This window comes from Tasmannia lanceolata, unplaced genomic scaffold (genome assembly GCF_043159265.1).
Source record: "Tasmannia lanceolata isolate RefF3 unplaced genomic scaffold, GAP_Taslan_0.1 ptg000015l, whole genome shotgun sequence".
Lineage (NCBI taxonomy): Eukaryota > Viridiplantae > Streptophyta > Magnoliopsida > Canellales > Winteraceae > Tasmannia > Tasmannia lanceolata.
The window spans coordinates 38,969,043-38,992,410 of record NW_027518692.1 but is presented as its reverse complement, the minus strand read 5'-3'; the positions used below and the strand labels follow the sequence as shown (position 1 = coordinate 38,992,410).

The following is a 23,368-nucleotide window of genomic DNA, read 5'->3' as shown; positions in this document are numbered from 1 at the left end:
ATTTTTGGGCACGACTTATTTACATTGTGACCCATCAAATTGCCTGGTTGGGGTCATCCTATGGTGTGGGCTGTACAGTCCATTTTGAAAAAATAGGGGGTGAATATTGTAATAGAAGGGGGTGAACTTTTTCACTCCCTTTTTTATTGGGGGGGGGGGGGGGGGGGGGGGGGGGGCGGGGCGCGGGGGTCATTTATTGGGTTTTACCTTTTTTAACAAAAGAAGTCCACAAAAAGAAAAGACAAGCTGAGTTTGTGCAGTTATAGTGTGCCAATATCAGTTGCCTATAGAAACCACGATACAAGTAGCCGTTCTCTCTTTGTCACTGCTCATTCCGCTAAATTTCCGTCCCTCCGTAAACGTGTAAAACCCTAACCCTAGATTCCACTCTCCGCTCCACTAATCTTCTCCACCCCACCAAAACCCTAGGAAAAACCCAAATCCAGAGAGAGATGATAAAGCGCAAGAAATGGACAGAAGAAGAAGAAGAAACCCTAATCAGCAAATACTCAGAACTCCTCCAATCCGGAACCCTAGCTAAACTCAAAAGCAGAGAAAAAAAATTCGAACCCATAGCAGACCATGTGAACTCGGTTCACCACCTTCAAGATCCCCTCAATTTCCCATTCCAATGGACATGGCGTGATGTCTCAATCAAAGTCCAGAACATGCGCCATCAGTACCTAGGCGTGAAACAGAAGATCAGACTTACGGATGATCAGTTCAATTGGAAGGATGCTGAAAATCATTGGCAGAATTTTTTGAAATATAAGGAGGTTTTTGGGGATTTGGAGCTTGAAGTGAAAGACACTACCATTAATGATAAGCACAATCAGGAGAGGGGATTGTTGGGTGATGAGAATGATGAGGATGATGGCGTGTTTGGTTTCGTTGGGGACGCCTCGGATGTTTTGGGTTTAGGGTTAGGGATTGAATGTGAGGGTTTGGATGGAGATGATGATCAGGTAGTGTGAAACAACTAATTAGTTTAAAAGCTTAAGCTGTTAGGGTTGGTGTTATTTAATCACTTGTACTTCAACACTCCCGTTCAGGTGTGGCTTGGGTTGGCCTTACAAGTGATTTTTTAATATCAAGGAGTTATTGGGTTCAGAACCCAGCACCTCCCGTGAGGCAATAGCTCTGATACCATGTGAAACAACTAATCGCTCCAAAAGCAACCAATCGCTCCAAAAGCTTAAGCTGTTAGAGTTGGTGTTATTTAATTATTTATACTTCCGCACTCTCTCTCACGTGTGGCCCGTCTTTTTTTGGATTGGCCGTACACGTGGCAGATGTGACCCCTCTTTTGCATTGGATGTACATGTGGTTTTTTAATATCAAGGAGTTATTGGGTTTAGAACCCAGGACATGAGCTTGATATAGGGTTTAGAACCCAGGACCTGCCATGAGACAATAGCTCTGATACCATGTGAAACAACCAATTACTCCAAAAGTTTAAGTTGTTAGAGTTGCTGTTATATAATCATTTATACTTCCACACACCTCATGCATGCCCCCCCAACACACACACACACACACACACACACACACACCTATTTTTTTGGGTTCTGCACATGCGGCAGATGTGACCTCTCTTTTGGATTGGCCTCATATGTGGATTTTTAATATCAATGAGTTATTGGGTTTAGAACCTAGGACCTGTCATGAGGCAATAACTATGATACCATGTGAAACAACCAAATACTCCAAAAGCTTAAGCTGTTAGAGTTGGTGTAATTTAATCATTTATATTTCAACAGGTAGAAGCAGTGGTGGCAAGCGATGGTGATTTTGGTGGTGGGGTTGATGAGAAGGAAGAAGGGGATTCGGGGTTTGTTAGGGCTAAGAGATTGAAGAAGAAGGGATTTGGGGATGGGGAATGGGGAGATGGGAAGTTGGGTTTGGTGGGTACGAGATTGTTGGAATTGAGGGAGGTGGGGGTGAGGAGAGAAGAGAGGAAGAGGGAAAGGGAGTTTGAAAGAGAAGAGGAGGTTGTGGCGAGAGAGGAGAGTAGGAAAGAGAGGGAGATTCAGAGGGAGGAAAGGCGGAGGGATAGAGAGGAGTGGGCGAGGAAGAGGGAGTTTGAGTGGGAAGAGCGGCAGAGGATATGGTGGAGGAGGGAATTCGAGAGGAGGTTGCGGGTGGAGCGGGAATTTGATGAGGAGCGGTGGCGGCGAATGAAGATGGAGGAGAAGAGGGAAGAGGAGGAGATGGAGTGGAGGGAGAGAATGGTGGGTATGCAGATTGAGCATGAGAAGCAGATGATGCAGATGCATGCCGACGCATGCCATAATCAGATGCAGATATTGGGGATCCTGGTTCGGCTTGTCTGTCAGTTTTACGGGTCAGGGAATGATGGGTTGGGTGGCGGACTTGGTGCTCTGCCGCCACAGGTTTTGCAGAATTTACAGCATCCGGGGAGTTTGGTGGGTGACAATGGGAAAGCAGATGCAAACTCAGCTGCCCACTTCATGTAGAGTGTAAGTACCACCCTCACTTGATTGAGTATTTTATATATATAATCTTGTGGCTGCTGCAATTGAATTAAGATGTCAAAGCCATGATTATTTGTTGCAAGCTGTGGTGATAGATGGAATCTGTGGTTTCTATTTTCTCGCAGAATTAATGCATTTTTAGTTTCCATTTTGCAATGGAGAGAAATGTTTGCTATTCATTTTTTCTGATAAATTAAAATGACAGGGTTTTATTAAGAGATAATAGAAATTACAGATGAGACCGAGTTGGTCCAATATTGAGCAAAACAAGTACTCTGCAATTCCATTATGATTCTTGTGTGATCAACAATGTAATTTGTAAGCCTGCCTGCCCTCCACATTGTCTCCTTTTGTGTGTTTGGGTTGAACTCCATTAAAAATGAGTGAAGGGTCTAATTAGTTTCTTTGAATTTGATATAGTTCTGTCTAGAGGAATTAGGCAGGTTCTCCAACCAGCCAATACCAGGGGTTGAAGAGCTGATAACTTTGAGTGAAGAATCCTCAACTTCAATCATTAAAGGTCTTACCTCAGGTGCTTGATCCCTCCATTGGATGGCATGACCTTGGCGCTAACAATTATTATCATGTACAAGGTTGATATGTAGTTGATATTGAAGAAACAATGGACTTGCCCTATATGGAAGCTGATAAGAATAGAATGTTTTCCCGACTTTTCATTCTTCCCATCAAGCGACCGGTAAAGTAATTAATAAAGAATAGGCGGAGTATGTGATCCTATTAGCTGACCAATACAATGCACTGGGGCAATATGAGTGTTTGGAACAGTTCACTACTCCCATGACGTGTTCTAAGGAAAGTCTTCTCTCCCAATCGGGGGCCTTTATTGAGGGGAGCCAAATTTTGGGTGGGGTGCTTATTGCAAATGAGTGCCTTGACTCGAATAAGTGAGCAGGGAGGGTGGGAGTCATTTGTAAGGTGGATATGGAAAAGGCGTATGACACTGTGGAATGGGCCTTGTGGACTATTTATTAGGGAGAATGGGACTTGGGACCGGTGGAGGAGATGGTTGATGGTGTGCATGTCCTCGCCCAATTTTCCATCTTAATCATCAGGAAGCCATTGTGTTCTTTAAGAGCCCAAGGGGATTGAGTTAAGTGGACCTGTTATCCGTTGGCTGGGGAGGCACTTACTAGAAGAATCTATAGAGCCGTTAAGATTGGGCTTGTCACGGGATTGTCCACAAGGTGGAATGGTGTCTATATCCCATCTCCAATTTGTGGACGTTATGCTCTTGTGAAGACTCCATGGAACAATTTAGGAATCTATGGTGTGGTGTGTTCTTGGTTGAAGTAGAGGAAGAGAGGAAATAAGAAGACGACCGAAAAACACAACATAGCTTCTTGGCTACTTCAATCCTTGATGCATCGAGACCGAGAGGGAGCACAGGGCTCCAAGCCAGCCATCCAGAGACAAAGGGAGATGAGGGGCGAGAGGCGGAGAAGGTTAAAATCGAGAATAAGAGATATTGGGAAAGGCGAGAGAAAAGTGACAGACCAACCACAGAGGCCCTCTTTTCAGCAGATTTTATCTTCATTCACGGCGTGGCTGGTCTGACATGCGACAGACCATCTGCAAAATGCCTTTTGCGATGGACGCTATCAAATCCCATATTGTAAAATATTTTAAGAAAACGTAAATAGAAGTCGGGTTAGGTTTTCCCTCTTAAACCCGAAGAATCAACCGAGTTTTCCAATTTCAAACCCGACCAGCCCAAGACCCAACCTTTTTTAACCTGATTCAAGGTTTTTTCAGGTCGGATTGATGCGGGTCGGTAAAACTCTACCAAAGTTGCAACCCTAGCTAAAAGGTTATAAAAGATGAGTTTAAAAGGATAAGTGGGCCATGGAAAATTGGGTAAGGTGGGTCATAGGCTAATGTTGACATTCCTCACATCTAGGTTAAATAAAATGCTAATAAATCAAATAAAAATGACCTCAAAGAGAAATAACACATGTCTAATAATCCTATAAAAAAAACTAAATCTAACGGGTAAGATGATGGTTGAAAGACATCACTCTCCATATTCCCCATAAAAAAAATTGAGAAGAGGACGCTAAACAGACAAATGAATCTGATAAAAAACCTCTCTCTCAAGAAAAAAAGAAAAAAAAACCTCTCTCTCTCTCAACAGTTTATTGCCATCTTTTGTCGCCACATGTTCACACACATTTGAGAGAAGAAACATACAGCGAATGAATCTGAAAAATGATGTCATACTTTAGGAGTATGTGAAGATGCTTTCACTTCGCACATTCTAATGACATCTTCTCGGTCTAGTGTTTTCTAGTCTTTAAGCCAGATAAATTTATGTTATTTTGAAGTTTAGGCACATCATCATAAGTAATTCCATCAAAATATTGAATCCCAGTTTGAGGGTATGTTAGTTACTTTCTAGGCTTCAAATTCTTTTGTTTACAGGAATTCAAGGATAGGCAAGCCTTACAAAACTACTAGAAAAAATGGCGTTGATCCCTCTGTTGTAGACTTGTAGCATGTGAGTACAAATTGGTGTTAGTGAAGACTGATAGACGATAGCCACCTATGAATTGAAATGTTGAAAAGAGTTATGGAGCAAAAGCTGGATAGGCTCTAGTAAAAGCCTTTAGTGTGCTTAAGCGTCCTTGTGTTTTCTTGCATGGCTGGAAGTGTTGCCTATAATTTACTTGAGTTGTGTTTTGCAGAAAAATTTCACTTAGGTAATTTTAATAAACTTTGTTGGTAGATGGTGCAAAAATTAGTGCTGTGAAGGTTATACTAGACTCCTCTTTTGCAGATAAAATGACTCAAAGTATGAATTTTTCACTTAAATTTTTTAAGTAACTCGGATCCGAATCAGGCCATTGACATATGCAGCCAACAAGAGAGTCCAAGTGGTGGGTATTTGGAAGACATGAAATAAAGTAACCTAGGCACAATGACTGTCTAAAAGGTTAAACAGAACCCAACTCTAAATAAATGAAAACATGAAATCTTTGAGCAAAAGTATAATGGATATAAAGACTGAACTTATCTCGGCTAATGTCTTGGCATGGGGCCATGGAACTTAGATAGCACAATTTTAGATATAAAAAAAGAGGCTGATCGATTAGCAAAGGATGGAGTGGAGAAAAACCCACCAGAAGCTACAAGTTGAGGAAAGATAAGAGGAAGATGGCAGTTGGCGCCACCTCTTTCAACGACTATTAAGAAAGGGGACATCTTGTTCGGGACAATCAATCATGAAGGATCCAACCCTTTCTCGAACAAATAAATTAAAGATAGGTCTTTAATTTATTTGTTCGAACTTTGAGATTCTCAACAGCTTCCTTTATGTATTTATATGGGTAGACTCATAGAACTCTCAAAGTTCTAGGGATATCTAGCATGAGTCAGTCCTGTAAATACGGCCCCCGAAGTAACTGTATCTACAGAAAGGGGACATCTTGTCCCTTCTTGTACCATCGCCTGCTGTAATCAGGTCTTTTTGAATAAAATTTGTTACCTTCAGAAAAAAAAACGCGAAATAACAAAAATTGTCAAATAATTCTTTCCAAGAAATCTTTAAGAAATGGAAGAATACTATTTCAAAAAGAGGTTCGAAAATCATACCTTTACTGAAAGGGATTTGCTAAGCTCCATCGCAAAAGGCTTTTCACGGCTGATCTGTTGCACGTCAGACCAGCCACCTTGTGAATGGAGACAAAAGCTGTTGTCTACATTAACGAGGTGGCTGGTCTGATATGCGACAGACCAGCCATGAAAACCCTTCTGTGGTGGACGCTAGCAATTCCCTTACCGAAATGGTCGGGATTAAATTAAATTTTGACAGTGGCTCCAAAGGGAAGTTGGGTTGAGCGTGTGTATTATTTCGAAAAGAGGCATATTATTTTGGTTTTCTCTTATTAGCTTATGTGTATATATGTAGTTCTCACAAGGCGGAAGCAAGAGTGGTTTAAATATTTTTGTAGAGGAATGATAGATGCAAGGGCTCCCTTGCATAAATAGCCCGAAAAGGGCCCTTGATTGGTTCCATGTCATTATGTGTAACCGGATCTACTTTTTCAATGGATTTTAAATGCTTACACTTAATGACATGGAACCAATCAAGGGCCCTTTTCCGGCTATTTATGCAAGGGCGAACCCCTGCATCTATCATTGCTCATTTTTGTATGTTCTGTTAGCGGACATCTAATCATACAAGGTGATTTGAATTTTAACTAATCTAATTTCTTGGGGGAAGAGGAAAGCAACAGGGCCGAAGAAATTAAGATAGAGGGTATTGAAATACAAGATAACTCCGCAGAGTGTTGGGTAGTAAAGGCTCCATATGAAAACAAAAAAAGCTTCTTATTGGCACTTTATTTCAAAGAACTAAATACATATTTTAACTTTCAAACTGCTATAAATAAAAGAGCCAAACACAAATCAAATAATAGAACTACATGCAATAGAAATTGAAACTACGATAGAGAAAAAGAATGGGAAAAACAAAGAAGAAAATGGTGGCACTACCTTTATTGTTTCTATCCAAGGAATTGACATTAAAGACTGCTGTATTGTTTGTAAGAGCAATGATAGATACAAGGGAGCCCTTGCATAAAGAGCCACAAAAGGGCTCTTCATTGGATCGTAATTTAGTTCTTCACCATCTTCTGTATGATACTTAACATTAAGCTCTAATGGGGTGGTTACTATAAGGACCTTGTTTTAAATTTTGGGAAGGGAAGTGAGCACTTTTTTTTAACTTAGGACAGCCTCTCTAGTGTATTTATGACTACTCTTTTGCATTACAGGTGGTTGTCCAGAGTTTAAAAAAAAGGGGGTGAATATATCATTTCCCTTTAGAGAATCAATTTTGGTAAAACTGATTATTAGACTCAAAACTAAGGTCCTGTTTGTTTTGGATTTTGAGAATTGATTTTTAGTCCAAAGCTGATTACGGGACTCAAAATTGTGTTTAGTTTTGAGTCCAATAAAACCAGTTTTGGCCTCAAAATCCAAAACAAATAGGGCCTAAACATAATTGGGTCCAATAATCAGTAATCGATTCTCAAAATCCAAAGCCAACCGGGCTTAAGTTACATTAACTAAAACAACATATCAGATTATTCTGGTTATGTGGGAGCCAGGGTTTGAAAAGTTTTTGAACCAGTTCATTTCCATTTCTTCTTCCTTGTGATCTCTTATTGATTAAATGTAGGGGACTGATATCCACACTACCACATTTTGATATCGACACTACACACTTTCTTTTTCACTTTGAGTAGCCCCACCGTAAAAAAATTGTAGTGTGAATATCAATTGCCTAAATATAACACTCTACTGAAAAGGAGATCATAAATTAGAAAAAAAGTTTTAGAAACAGAAGATCTGAACTTGCTTATTCCATATATCTCTTGTGGAATCTTATGTAACATTTTACGGAAAGAAAATGCCTTCCAAGAGTATGAAGAACCGTTATTAGCATTAAATTAGTAGATGAGATTGATTAGTCTGCTGAATATGAGTAGTAGGGGTGCAACCCTGGTTGAATTTTGGGAATTCGGGTTGAGGTTTTACCATAAAATGGGGTTGGGTTCCAATTCATTTCTCTGCAAAAGCTTGACCCAACCCGCCCCAAATTGCACCCCTAAAATTTAGAAGAGGACCTTCATCCGATGGGTTTTCACAAGGCAACCCTAGTTTAGTTGATTGAGTTACAATGTTGAACGAAGATATCAAAATCGCAAGATTGATGATGCACACAAAATCAACGGCTTAAACACATCTTAAAGAATGTCTTTTTGTATTTTCAACAAATTTGATCATCGCTCTAGAATCATCCGATCATGGTGGGAACAAGGGCAATAGACTAGACTCGTGACGGCCAATAATATTCAGACATGAAGATTGTAAACATGGAAGTGGAACCATTGATATGATGATTGTTTTAGTTAATGAAAACAATTATAATGCAAACAGGGTGTGATATTTTCCCTTTTCAAACTTTTCCACAGTAAAATGAAATACACAGTAGGATTACTCTCCATGTATCATTCTTGTGAACTAAAAGACATAGTGAGCCCACCCTGCTATGTCACACAGGGCTTGTAAAATGAAATAGATTTGTGAACACTCTGATGTGCCACATATGTAAATTGAGATAGATGGTCCTCGAGTCCAAACTTGTGAGGTAAAATACATGCCTGGCTCCCACCCTTTGCTACACCTGTAATGAAAAAATGGTAAGCCCACTGAAGGTGTACCACACTTGTAAAATGAAATGTGTATTATCATTTTATCAAAAGAGGGATCCCATACTCTCCCTATTTGTTAGTATACAATTACCTCCTACATTCTTATATAGAGGACCACATTCAACAAGCAAACGTCCCAACTATCACACAACTAAAATGTCCAATCCATATGATCATCCAAAAATTGTGCCTCTGATATCAAAATGCCAAGGTAGAAGAAGTCCCTTAACAAATATGTTGGGATAAGCAATTTGTTTTCATGATGTTGACTAGCTTATCAATGAATAGCTCTTAACTTTGCCATCCATTATCAAAGAATTGCAGTTCCACAACACACTGTTTTTAAATTGTAATTAAAGCCACATCCCTAATACTGACAGGAAATACCAGTTAACACTAAGGAGTCAAACTGAACAAATTTGAATGGCTGTCTGGCAGAAAAGTCACTTTTAGGGTTCCTTCTTTAAACCGGCCAGAGAATGAATGTGATGTACTTTAGTCAGAGCCCACATCAACCCCTCTTCCCTTCAAGAATTTCTTGGCCTCTGCAATATCCTGCATAAAAAATATTAATTCTTAAATTCTGATATTTAAAGTGACGGTTATATATATGTATTGATGAGCTGCTCATGATGGTAGAAATTACAACAGAAGGACGTAGTACTACAGAAAGCGACTATTTTCCGATTGTCAAAGCCAGAAGTTATACTATAATGGTTTTATTTAGGGCGATGATTTTTTGCCACCCTGTAGGATAATGCCCCACACGCCACCCTTCTCCTCTCTCTAATGTGATTTGACATCAGAAAGCGTTAAAGTCTGCCCGCAATTCACGTTAAAAGGGGGGTGCATTATCCTATAGGGGGCGAAAAAATCATCTCCATTTATTTAATGAAGTTACCGTTCTCAAAAAAAAAAAAAAAAAAAAAGGTTATAAGATAATCACTTTATTGGAGTTCGGGAGATTAAGAATAGCTCCATCCCTATCTAAAGATTGCCCATCCCACTATACGACTCTCCAAAATATTAAAAGAAATGAAATATAAAGACATGGAAAAACAGGATGAGTTGAACACAATAAAATGTTCAAAACTCAGACTAGACTTGCAACTCAGCGTTTCAATTGCAGACTTCGTAGAACTAACCAGGATAACCATTGACAAAGCTGGTTTAAAAGGATTGAGTGCTTACCTAAACAAGGCAATGTGTTGGCTTTAAGAAATTGATATACAATTACATAAGGGAAATGATATTGTCGGTACCTTGCTTTAATATTGGCAATCCTCTTTCCATTTCACACTTTTCAAATTAGCTGTCAAAGGCTGTTAAATTTCCCACAAGGCAATCGACAGCCAATCGAAAAGGTGTTTAATAAAGTGAAGGTTGCCATTATCAGGAGGAACTGTAGATATCATCTCCCTTTAGAAAAAGCACTGCGAGATCTCACTATATACATTTTATTAGTAACAAAACCTTATTGACAAAGATGGCACAAATACATTTCATGATATATTTACAATAAATATCCATTTTTCAATGGTAAAGATGATTTATTGAAAGCAGAAAAAGAAAAAACAGACGACCGAGAAGGTCGAACAGATCTGCATCAAATCAAAAAAGCAAAGAGAAGACTCAAGGCAGATCATCAATAGGATAATTGCCTAGGAGGTTTGAGGAGGATACTAATCTGTTCTGGAGGATGGTGATTAATGAGAAGTATGGGTTGAGCTATGGGGGTTAGGAGTTTTTGGATGGAAAGGTACTACATTTTGGAGGGACAGCTAGAAATTTTTTATGAGATCTCAGAGAGGTGTTCAATTTAGAGTAGGGAGTGGAAGGCGAATTAGATCTTGGATGGACCATAGGTTTGGGGTTGAGTGCTCTTCTTGATGATTTTCCCGAACTTTTCAGAATCTCTGCCTATCAGAATGCTTATGCAACTGATTGTTTTGACAGGCAATGCAATTTGGAAAAGTGGGCTGGAAAGTTTTGTTTCGCAGAATTTTTCTTGACAGAGTGATCAACATAGTTACAGCTTTATTTAACATGCTAGATACAGTTTACATTCAGAGATGCAATATTAATAGTAGAATCTGGATTTGGGAATCCGATGGGTCAAACAAGAGATCTACATCAAATCAAAAAAGTAAAGAGAAGACTCAAGGTGGATCATTAATAGGATAATGGTTATTAGACACAAGGTCCTCCCCTGGAAGCCCAAAAAAGGTACATGCTTATGCAAGTGTGTGTGTATGTGGGGTTTTTTTTTTTTTTTTTTTGAGTAATCATGCTTACGAAAGTTTGGAAGAAAAAAGACTGACATGTCACATGATAAGTTCACAAGAAGAAAAATGATGAACACAAAGCCGCATATTTTTTATATACAAAAGCAAAGCTTTTAAGGCATCAAAGAGTTAGCGAAAAAACCTTTTGAAGCAACAATGCTTCTTGAGGACATGTTGGGAATAGCATCAGACCGACCCCAACCATTAAAAGACCATAGCATCCCAGTGACACCACAAAGTAGACTGGCAGCTGGGAAGAAAATAAAGAGCAAGAAAATATTATGTTATCGCAAGTAAACCAAGTTAATCCACATAAATCCAGAATGCAAACTCACCATCCAAGTGTACCTACATGAGACCACAGATGTCTCCAAAAGTCCGATCCAAACAGCAGAGATGGCCATAAGCAATGCCATGATCTTTAGAATATGCTTCATTTGGTCTTACAGTGAGATGTTTCCAAATTCCTTCCTACAGGAGAAGAAAATGGAAAACAACTTTAAATCGTCAATTCGGATAAAATTTGCGTGCCCATTGAACAAAGAGGAACAATCATGCAGTCTACATCAACAATACAAAATATTAACTAACAAAAGATTTTTGAGACGGTGAACATGATTGTGAAATTACAAACTGTCATAGGTACTGACAGTGCCACAATCACATGCATTTACTTGTTCAGGGGCTGGACATACATGTAACAGTAAAAAATGTGTCACAAAATGTAGAACAAAGATTAAATTCAAGATGAGCCGTGGTAGACTTTAGATCTAAATGTAATCTTCCCACCTATGCAAGATAGAGAGGATTGTCACCCCATCAATGTGATCTGTTGTGTCAAGTGAAAAGCGAAAATCAAGATAATCAATGGTCAAATGTAAAAATACAAGAGATAGACCCACCACCAGTTATCATCATCCCTCGATGCAAGATCTATAAAAGGGGGGGTCTACTTTGATAGAGTAAAATTCTTGGGGAGAGTCAATAATCAACAAGTATCAGTAACTGCCAATAAATACGGATGGGATTGTTATCAGCACAACCATATTTTGATATTTAAATAAACCCAGCTCCCTTTTCTTCTTTAATTGACTTGTGAGAGCTTTTTGGGAAATGTAATAACTTTTGACAGCTCTTTAAATACCAAACGACAAGATGGTTTGTGAAAATATCAAAATATGGTTGTGCTGATATCACTTCCCATACGGATAATGCAAAAAGGATGCACAATTCAAATTGGGTTTAATGAAATCCGGGTTGGGTTCGGGTTGGAAAAACTCAACCCGATTTGAATTTGGGTTGGGGTGTCGGGAACCCAACCCGACCGGCCAACCCGATTTGCATTTTTAAAATAATAAAATATACTCAAAATGAAAGTTGCAACTTTGCCTTTCTGATTTTCCCTCTCAAAAATTTGATTTTCTATTTTACTTTTAATATTACCTAAAATGCTAAAAGTCAAAAAACTAAAAAGGAATGATATTATCCCCCTCGGATGCATAAAATCCCCCCCTTTCATGTTACTTACTCATTAAGTTTTCAAAGCAAACGGAAACGTTAAATGCTTAAAGCCTAAAGGAGGGTGAATTTATCCTGGAGCAGTGAACCATTATCACAGAAACCGTTAAAGGGGGGGGGGGAGATTTATCCGTTTAGGGAGTGAAATCACCCTTCCAACTTTTTTTTTTTTTTGGTGGTTTAATGTGTTTAATTTTCGGGTCGACCCGACCCGACCCGAGCCGATTTGAAAATTGGGTCGGGTCGGGTTCGGGTTGAGGAAATGGCTCCTCGGGTTGGGTTCGGGTTGGCCTCAACCCGACCCAAGTTGCACCCCTAATGCCTAGGATTGGTGGGGCACACTGTCTCTACCCAAACCAATGCAGAAAGTGGGGCCCACCATTTTACCCCAAATGTTATTGACAAGGTGGTGTCCACCGTCCCTACCCAAACCTATGCATTTGACTGGAGCCCACCATTTTACATCTCATGTTTTGATGGCGTGGGGCTCATCATTTTACTAGTAAATAACTACATGCGTGTAACTTACAAAAATAATTAAGTTTTAAGTTCCTACTTCCAAGTTTTCAACCATCAAAGCAAGAAAGCCAAGGCCCAACGACTCGATTCGACTCGTAAGTCATAGTTTTTTTACTCGACTCGGAGCGACTCGTAAGAGTCACCAGATGACTCGTAAGAATTTTCGACAGAGGCGACTCACATGGGCGACTCAACTCGAAAGCCCGGCGACTCGACTCGAGAGTTGACTCGTACGACTCGTAAGAGTTTGACAACTCGACTTACTCTGGCCCAAATTTAGGAGAGGTGTGTCCAAGAATTGTGCTATAACTGCATTGAAAAATTCTCTCCAAGACATAGGTGCAAGACAAAAAAGTTGAATCTAATGGAAGGCTCTTAGTCGAAAGAAGTAGGAGATAGATTCAGATGTTAACACTATGAATTCAAATGCTAACTTAGAGGACTAGGTTATTCAAAGCGAGGGCAGGTGATGCGTGCATATTCTAGCTTCATCACATAGTAGGAGTCATTGAAGTTTATCAAATATGTCTTGTAGTTTCTAGCAAATAGGAGTTTTTGATATTATCAATGATGATAAGTTCTAGAGATATTTTAGGAGCATCTATACAATTGTGTATAGATAAGAGTAGTTGAGAACTTGAGATGATATGAGTAGCTGAGAAATTACAGAGATTAATCATAATCGAGTTATTGTATTTAAGGATATGATGTCAATAAAGAAAGGCATGCAGATTTCTCTCAAAATAAACTCTTTCTTTAACTTTTTTTGAAGGAGGTTATGGTTTTCCTCGAAGAAAGCCATCTAAAGACCACCATTGCACGGGGTATAAGAAAGCATGCGTGGAATGTGACGTGCCTAAATGGGTCCCGATTGGGGTCGAATAAAGTAGTTTAGATTTATATAGCTTGTGGAGTTTGCTCTCTAGTTGTTTGGTACGGGTAGGAGTCTTAGAGATAAAGGTTAAAATATCTAGATTGACTTGGGTTGGAGTTTTAGAGGAAGTGGTCAAGTGTCTGCAAAGTTATTAGGTACCTAACCCCTAACCAATATGTCAAAAGCTTGAGAGCTAATGGTACACGTTAGGATAGGCCCTTTAAACCAGTCCCATACGCGGTTGGATCCCACCTAGTCCCATACATAGGCATGCCCCCATTCATAACCGCAACATTCTACTACGCTTATATGTCCGCCATCTTCGACGGCCCACTCTGTGACAGCTTTCAGTCTGGCCTTTTTTCCAGGTAGCCCTTTCCACATGCCAACTCTGTGGTAACTTTGCTCTGACAGCTTTCACTGTGGCTTTTTTACCAGGTATCCCTTTCCACAGGTTGCCCCTTCTGTGACTCAAACAAGGGAAGTGGTGGATGCTTTGATAACAAATGTTAAGGTACCTAACCAATACGCCAAACAGGAGAGGTCGTTTACGTACTAATGTGATAATGTAAGGGGTCTTAGACTGGCTTACTTGTGAAAGTGAGATGGACGTTTCACAGTGAGAGAAAAAGGGTAAAAGAGCGTGAGCTAAGAGTTTTTCTATTCTATTTTTATCTATAGCCAATGGAGCGCGTTACGTTAGGCCCTTTAAACCTATCCCATACATGGGTGGGTCCATGTTATTAAATATCCCCGAAATGATCGAAGTACTTTTGTTTCCATCCCCACCAAAACGAAATCTACATGAATTCCTTCCATGTCATTATTTCCGTCGAAATTCTTGAAATTTTGAATGAAATTCCCGAAATTCGACTGCAGTGGTCAGAAAGACAAAAAAAAATGGAAAGAGGTTATGATTTGCATTTCATTTCATTTTATTAGTTTAGATAATGATATTTGGTAGGTACCATCATTGAGCTGCACAACAAAGTAACCACATCTTATGTATGGGATGTCAGATCGGCATGGGACCAACGCATGTCACTAGGTGTTCGATCTGATTAAGCCATTATGGATGGCTTTCTTGCTTATGTTTTGGTTTCTAAGTATGTATTTGTTCTTAATCTACCATTTCTGAAAGTTTCATCTTAAAATTTCATCATCTCCATGTTAATAAAAATAAAATAAAAAATCATCATCTTCATGTGTTTCAGTACGTTTCCGTGATTCTGCAAGATTTCCACCGAAACCGAAATTTAAAACCTTGGCTGGGTCCCAACTAGTACCAGCCATGCCCCCACTCATGACGTAGCACAAGTGGGTTTTCTATTGGGTATAAATAATATATAAGTACCATTTTTCAAACTTAATGAAGAAAATTACTTGGGATTCTTAATCACAGCTAAAAAATCTCGGAAAATCTGGAACTCAACACAAATGAACGAAGAAATTTATCTAGAAAATTGTGTCTTTACACACAATGGAAGACTAGCCCTTCTCAAAGTTAGTCAAAGGCTGATCTTCCCACTAAGAAGATCAATCACGTTGCGAATTGATTTGGGAAAAATCCTAACACTAACAGTGAAATCACAAAACATAAGAAGAGATCACGATCATGAATTCGGTTGAACAACATCAAAGAGGCCGTTTTACATCAACCAAAAAAAAAAAGGGACAGAGGTGGTTTCATGGCATAATTTATCGGAGAAGAGACGAACTCCTCCTGAAAATTATATTCATAGGAAAATAAAGGAAAAATAGGCCATAATCAAACATGCCTTGATGTGGTCACGGGCGACAGGAGAAAGAAGTAAAGAGAGCGGTAGGTTCTTCAACAGGACAGTCTGTGAGATTCCCCTCTTAGAATCGATCGGCAGCAATCTCTGTTCACTAAAAAATATTACTTCGAAAAATGTTTTAGATACTGACGACTCAGTTTGACGATAATGCCCCTCTCTCTCTGTCTCTTAATTAGGTTTCTAGATAACTACAAACCTCTCTCCTCCTTATTAATTAGATTTTGCGATAATTAGTACTGGTAGGGGTGCAACTCCGATTCGGGTCGAGTTTCCAAAACCCTACCCGACCTGAGAATTATCTCGGGTCAAGTCTAATTTTTTTAAAGGAAAACCTTAGATTCTTAAGCCCGGCCCTACCCAGGTTGGTTCAGGTTGGGTTTTCATTTTTTTAATGTAGGATAGTGACTAATTTTAAAGATTGTAGAAAAAAAAAATCTTCACACCTAAAATCTCTGAATTTATGTAATCAACTGTATAAATTTAACTTTAAATTTATATAAATTTAACTTTAAATTTATATCAATTTAACTTTAAATTTATACAGTTGATTAGTAAATTTATTCAGTTGATTACATAAATTTAGAGACTTTAGGTGTGAAGATTTATTTTTCTTTTCTACAATCTTTAAAATTAGTCACTATCCTACACTAAAAAATGAAAATCCAACCTGACCCAACCTGCGTACGGTCGGGCTTACGAATCTATGATTTTCCTCTAAAAAAATTAGACCCAACCCAAGATAATTCTCAGGTCGGGTAGGGTTTTGGAAAACCCGACTCGCCCAACCCGAGTCGGAGTTGCACCCCTACTAGTACTAATTATCGTAAAATCTAATTAATAAGGAGGAGAGAGGTTTGTAGTTATCTCGAAACCTAATTAAAAGACACAGAGAGAGAGAGAGGCATTATCGCCAAACTGAGTAGTCAGTATTTAAAACCTTTTTCCAGGTAAGATGTTTTGCTGAGCAGAGATTGTTGCCGATCGATTCTAAGAGGGGATATCTCACAGATGGTCCCATTGAAGAGCCTGTCGCCCTCTCTACTTCTTTCGCCTGTCGCCCGTGACCGCATCAAGGCATGTTTGATTATGGCCTTTTTTTTTTTTCCTATGAATACAATTTTACAGGAGGAGTTCGTCTCTTCTCCGATAAATCATGCCATGTTATCACCCTCTTTTTTTGGATGATGCAAAACGGCCTCTTTGATGTTGTTCAACTGATTTCATGATCGTGATCTCTTCTTATGTTTTATGATTTCACTGTTAGTGTTAGGATTTTTTCCGAATCAATTCGCAACATGATTGATCTTCTTAGTAGGAAGAAACTTTGAGAAGGGTTAGTCTTCCGTTGTGTGTAAAGACACAATTTTCTAGATAAATTTCTTCATTCATTTGTCTTAAGTTCCAGATTTTCGGAGATTTTTTAGCTGCGATTAGGAATCCCAAGTAATTTTCTTCATTCAGTTTGAAAAAGGGTACGTATATATTATTTATACCCAATAGAAAACCCACTTCTGCTACGTCATGAGTGGGGGCCTGGCTGTAGGGTTGCTTAGTCGGTTATAACATAACCGAATAAGCATTTTTTTACTAACCGAAATAATTTTGGTTAGTCAAAATTGGTAACCGCAACCGAAACCGAATTTTCTACGAACAGAAACTAACTGAACCGAAATAAACATTCGGTTAGTTCGGTTATAACCGAATTAGGCACAAAGATTCAAGAGTTTTTAATTAAGGTTTCACATCCAACATTAGGGTTTCTTTCTTTTTTTCTTACTGGAAAAATAAAAAAATAGGCTCCACATCCAACACCAGCTCATCAATCTGAAACCCAAAATTAGGGTTTCAAATTCCCTTAAGATGTTGATGCCCTATCTTAAGAACCATCCTTATATGGAAAAATAAAATCAAATAAAACCCCCTTCTATTTTCTTTATGAAATGGCAAAATAATATCAGATTCCCTTCTTCATACATCATTACATCAACAGATTGTTGTGCTGTTTACCTGAAAGTTTGTTCTCACCGGATTCTCGCAAGGTTGATGGATCCCGGAGTTGGAGAGGCGGTGACGGTGAGGTGAGACTTGAGAAAGAAAAATTCATGTAGAGAAGAAAACCCTAGACTCTCGAATCTCTTATTCTCGATTACTCTTGCTTTGGCCTCGATTATAGATTTTTTGTCTTTTACTTTTACTGGTAAAAGGGCACGTGCGTTGCACGTGTGCGACTTAGATATTTTACAACATTAAACTGCAAAAAACATATTTACTTTACAACACAAAACTTCATCAGATATTTTCATAGTGTTTATGGGCCGGGCAAGGCCGACCAGCACCCATGTAAACATTAAACAAATATGGGGTGGCCGATAGCCTTGTGAAAATTCAGGAGTTAGATACATTCACAAGGTGTTGTTGCAACTACTCCAAAAACTCCACATTGAGCTAGAAAAAAGTTGTCAAAGTGCAATGTAATTTCTTATTTCCATCAAGGAAGCATTGGTTCTCCAAAAACTCCAAATGCCGTGACTTTTACTCCATTGTGTCATCCAACAATCTGTCACCTCGAAAGACCATAATCCATATTAGAGAACACTAATAAACATCGCATACAAAACATGACTGACACCATAAGCTCATTAATTAACTAAATAATGATTAATTCATATATGTCATTCCAAGATAAACATACAAGCATCAAAGCATCAATAGTTTTTGTCTTGAATCATATTGTGGTTATGATCTTGGGACAATAGAACTAATCACAAACACTATCACTACCACAGAAGACTGGCATGCCAGTAGTTTATATGAATGGCAGTGATTTAAATGAATACTGTCCAATTTTTTTAAGAAGATAGCTTATTTTTCTAAATATTAAAAATAAATGAAAAATAATTGTTTTATCCTAAAAAAATCCAAGCAAATATCAAGATTTTTTGATATCATAGATATCTATTGAGATTTCTCCAGCGGACTTCTTTTTGTTCACTAATAGTAATTTCAATGACAAAAAATCCAAAACTAAGAAATGCTTACATTTACAAACTCGACAAGAGGTGGAATATTGATAGTCTCCAATCAGTCTCAAGAAATAAACCCATACCATACACTTCAATTGGTTTTTCTTCACCAATTTCTTTGAACTTTATTGAGTGCAACGCCCATTTTATTTTCTCTTCGTGAATCCAAAGAAAGCACTGTCTTTACTGGTAGTGAAAGCATGTTCATCAATTAAGATCCCATTATGGCCATCTTATTCTTCTTCTCTTCTTGTTATGAATAGGTGCAGAGATGTCTAGAGGACATGTCAATACTCATAACAACATATGAAGGGACACAACCATCCATTGCCTGTGGGCGCGACCGCCATGGCTTCCTCAACAGCCACGCCGGGCACTTTTATGTTGGTGTCTGGAGAGGAATCTAGACCTCCAATCCTTAGTACCATTGATAACAACACCCATATCCCAGCTTTATCTTATCCTAGTCATTATAGCATCTCCACATTCATCTACCGCCAACAATATCTTGAGTTCTACCAATACATCCAGAGGGGTCATTATAGATCTTATAGATCTAAGCCACAACGGGCTCCATCAACCATCCATACCTAGTTCTCCCATAATCTTGCAGAATGATTCAAAACACAAAGTTAAGGAACAGTGCCATTTTGATACTACCAAAAGCCGCATCAATGTCTCTTTTCTTTAAAGAAATATGAGAAACCGCATCAATATATATTCCATATGTTTCCATATGTTTCATGGGAGCCATATTCTGGAATTCGGCTAGAGTTCAACTACAAATTTGCATGTAGCTAATGGCACATTTTATAATCAAGCCTGATGTTAGCATTGCATGGATGTCAAAGTACAGAAACAAGAAACGACCATGTAAGAAAAAGCATCCTTTCAAGTCGTCCTTAAAGTGGCTTTACTAATTTACTTATTTACACTATGGAAAAAAATCCTAGTGACTCCGTTATAAAAATTCATGCGGAGTAGACAGAAAGGCAATAAGCTATTCGAAGAATTGCTTCTTCAAGATCATTGGACCTCAATCGTCCAAGTAGATGTAATTCAACTTTTTTTCTCAAACTGATTGGTCAAGGGAACTTTGAGAACAACCCTCTGTATGAGAGGGTGAAACTATGTGTTACACTAGTTTTCTTACCAGGGAGTCAGACGATTTCATGAAAGCAGAAACCACCTTACAAGTTACAACTGCAATGACAGCAACATCAAGCAGAGCACGTAACAAGCAATAACATTTATTAATCATGTAATTTAAGTGTTCTTTCTTGAAAATAACTTCACCTGTGACCCTCATCTGTGACCGTCAGCCCACATGCACAGTTTCCTTCCAAAGCCTCCTTCTTTAGGGTTAGCAACAAAGACATGGCAGTCCAAAACCAGTTTATTTTCTAATATTCCTACTGGAATGGAAGTTTTCACGCAAATGCTCATTAGCTGACTCCTCTGTGACTCTGCCTTAGGCAATGTATATCTTAAATCGACCCCCAATGTATGGAAAAAGAAAAAGAAATGCTAAATTATGATAAGCACCGAAAATTTCTTACCACTGGAATGCCTAGGAAAGCAAGATTACAAAAAAAAAAAAAAAACAATACATGAAAACTAAATGCTGCTGAGGCAGAGAAAAGGAAAAAAAAAAAGGATGAAAACCAATGCCTACTTTAGTGTGTTGAATAGTGATGCAAATGCTAGGATGATAGTGACTTTTGATTTAAATGTGGGCATAAGGTATAATGCTTTGCATGTAAGAGAGAATTAGAAACCTAGAAGCATGGTATTAAAAATATGAAGGGAAAGGAAAAGATAAAATAAGGAAGTCTACTCACGTCTAAAGTGTCAACCCACACCCTTACTATTCCCTTACCATCACAATCTCAAACTCCCAACACCCTCCTAAACTAATCAACTTTTCTGCAACATGGCTTAGTCAAAGCTCTAATCAAGTGATGTTGAATTCTGATGTTCTTTGATCTATTCTGAAATACTCAATTCTTCTATTACGATTGTGCATAAAATTTGGTTTAAGCCCATTTTATGTCAGAAGAAAACTTTCCCACACCAATCAAACAAAGACGTACTTGACGGCCGGAATTTTGGTTGTTGAAAAGTCAGAAGACTAATGAATAATGGAGTGATGATGAAGATTTGGTTTTAGACGAGACCTGGCCACCTGGCCATGAGTCGTTTGTTTTGAGGGAAAAAACTGAATGGTTCTATGGATGAACACAATTCAAGTAGATTCCACTCAAATTACAACAAAAATCACCAAGTGCAGCAGAAAAGAGAACCAACAAAGTAACATGAAATGATAAAAAGGAAAATAAAAGAAAAGGACTGAGAACTTCCTCTGTGCACTAATGCTTAAGAAAAACTTCTGTGTATAACTAAAATTCAAAAGAAAACAAATTTAACTCGGATTTGTGAGTCCCTTTTTCTATGACCATGATCATCTCCTGTAACTCCTCCTAGGTAGGGTACGCAATCCTTCAAGTAATAATGAATAAGTCTTCCGCCAAAGCTATAGGAGAATTACGATTTTAAGCTAAAAGAAAATAAGATTTCAGAAAGAAATTAAGATTTTAATACATGTTTTTAATTGTTTTAGTGTTAACAGTCAAATGACATCATTTTAGTTTGAGCATGTCTTGGTGAATAGCTTTTTCATGCTAAAGCAGCAGATTTCATTAAATTCGATAGACCAACATAAAAGGCTATCAAAACAATCATACATTTCAATGAAGCCAATCAAAAAAATAAATCATACATTTCAATAAATAGCAGCCGTTGTGTGTGATCCCAGAAGATGAACCACACAGAGACCATGTGCGGCAAGCAGATGAACTTTTAAACTCACTATGAAAGAATTGGAAATTCGCAAAAAGGATTCATAATAACAAGAAAAAATGCAAAAAAAATATTGAATAAGGTACAAAAAAGACTCTAGTAATACAATTCAAATCCAAGAATATGCTAAAATAGTAAATTGAAACATAACTACCTCTCTTTCAACTTGTTCGTGAATGCTAGGGCACGGTCCTGGGAAAATACGAAAGAGGAATTCATGAACTTTTCCAAGAGAATTCACAATGTAATAAGCCATGCTAAATAATCCACACTGTATTTGATGTTATAACATAATGGCAAAAAAATTATCCTGTAGATGATAAGCCAAGCTGTTTTTTTCTCACAGATGGATTGTTATAATGGTTGAGATTTCCAAGACCATCGATGCCATCACCTCCCATAATAAAACACCATATCAGTTTCTTCAACCAAGATATCCTGGAACAACAAAATAGTGAAAAGGTTATTGAAAGACCCAAAAATATGACATGAACTGACCTAAAAACACAATAAGTGATAATAAAAAAAAAGTCTCGAGAAGATGCTGAGGGAAAAATCACAATCAATAAATAGACATCAAAATACCCAAAAAAAAGCCTAAAACTAACCCAGAAGAGAAAAATAAGGCCTAAAACTGATACAGAGAAGCCAAAAGAAAAGGAAAAACGAAAATGAGTGTGGATACACCCATTTTAGTATCTCCTTCGTTTAAAAAAATAAATTAGAAAATCTTGATTTTGTGCTCTTGACCAAGTTTGAGGTGTAGATTAGAAAAATAAAAAAGCAGAGAAGGAAACCCTATACTAAAAGGAAAACAAAAAAACCAGAGAAGGAAACCCTATATTGAACAGATGGTAGAAAAAAGAAGCAAAAGAATTATTTTTGCAACTATCAGATATAAACAGGTTTTAATTGCATCTGTTAAGGGAGAAGCTAGGGTTTCCGTGTTCGCTGGTTTCGCGAAAGCATAGAGAAAAACGTAAATTCGGAGAGAAATGAAATATGAAGAAGGAAAGAAAAGAAATACCTAGGGTTCTTCTCATCGAAAAGACATGGGGCTAGGGTTTCCAAGCACTGAATCCGTTAAAGAGGAGAAAATGAACTGCGCTCAGATAAAAGAGGGCGTGCACTGCAAAAGTGGGACGGACGGAGAAACCAAAATATGAAAAACATAGAAGATGCGCAATTGATGGATGACACGTGGCATGGGAAAAGATGTAGAATTGAAATGTCGGAAATACCCCGGAGAAATTGGATATAGCGGGAAAAAAAAGCAAAACAGGGGCAGGGAATTATGGATAAAGATGGTCGATGAAATTTCAGTGATTTTAGTATGGAAATGCAAACAAAATTTCACTGTGTTTTTTCCTCGGTACAACCCCCATAAGTGAATCTTTGAATGAGTATATTGAGTGTGGGGGGGCTGTCCCAGGTGACAAAACTAGGTTAAACCATATTTGTTAAGTAGTTAATGAGTTAAATGCTAATCCGGTTACTTCGGGTTATTAACCCGAATTACTTTCAGAACTAACCACTGCCGAAACCAAGAACCGAATTCCATTTTTTTTCACCACTGAAACCGAACCGACCAACAAAATTCGGTTCGGCTCGGAAACGCACACCCCTAAATTTAAGGATATTATATTTTCACATAACAGACATGATCACCTCAATGAAAACAATTATATCAATATATTGGAAAATAATTTGCTATGTTATTCAACAGCTATTTAAGAAAGTCACAATACAATACACCCATA

The 23,368-nt window shown here is 38.2% G+C and overlaps 2 protein-coding genes across 2 annotated transcripts; one reads left to right on the top strand and one right to left on the bottom strand.

The window, feature by feature from the left end:
• The first annotated feature begins 332 nt into the window (after nt 1–332).
• Nucleotides 333–2,674, top strand: LOC143845580 (uncharacterized). Its single transcript, XM_077353957.1, has 2 exons — nt 333–965; nt 1,761–2,674. The coding sequence occupies exons 1-2, from the start codon at nt 453–455 to the stop codon at nt 2,475–2,477; spliced, it is 1,230 nt and encodes a 409-aa protein (XP_077210072.1). The 5' UTR covers nt 333–452; the 3' UTR covers nt 2,478–2,674.
• A 6,464-nt stretch (nt 2,675–9,138) lies between these two features.
• Nucleotides 9,139–22,787, bottom strand: LOC143847153 (dolichol-phosphate mannose synthase subunit 3-like). The gene is made up of 6 exons (XM_077355866.1): nt 22,636–22,787; nt 21,953–22,046; nt 21,763–21,800; nt 11,352–11,487; nt 11,159–11,266; nt 9,139–9,286 (listed from the first exon to the last, which is right to left on the bottom strand). The coding sequence occupies exons 4-6, from the start codon at nt 11,451–11,453 to the stop codon at nt 9,227–9,229; spliced, it is 270 nt and encodes an 89-aa protein (XP_077211981.1). The 5' UTR covers nt 11,454–11,487; nt 21,763–21,800; nt 21,953–22,046; nt 22,636–22,787; the 3' UTR covers nt 9,139–9,226.
• Between the last annotated feature and the right edge of the window lie 581 nt (nt 22,788–23,368).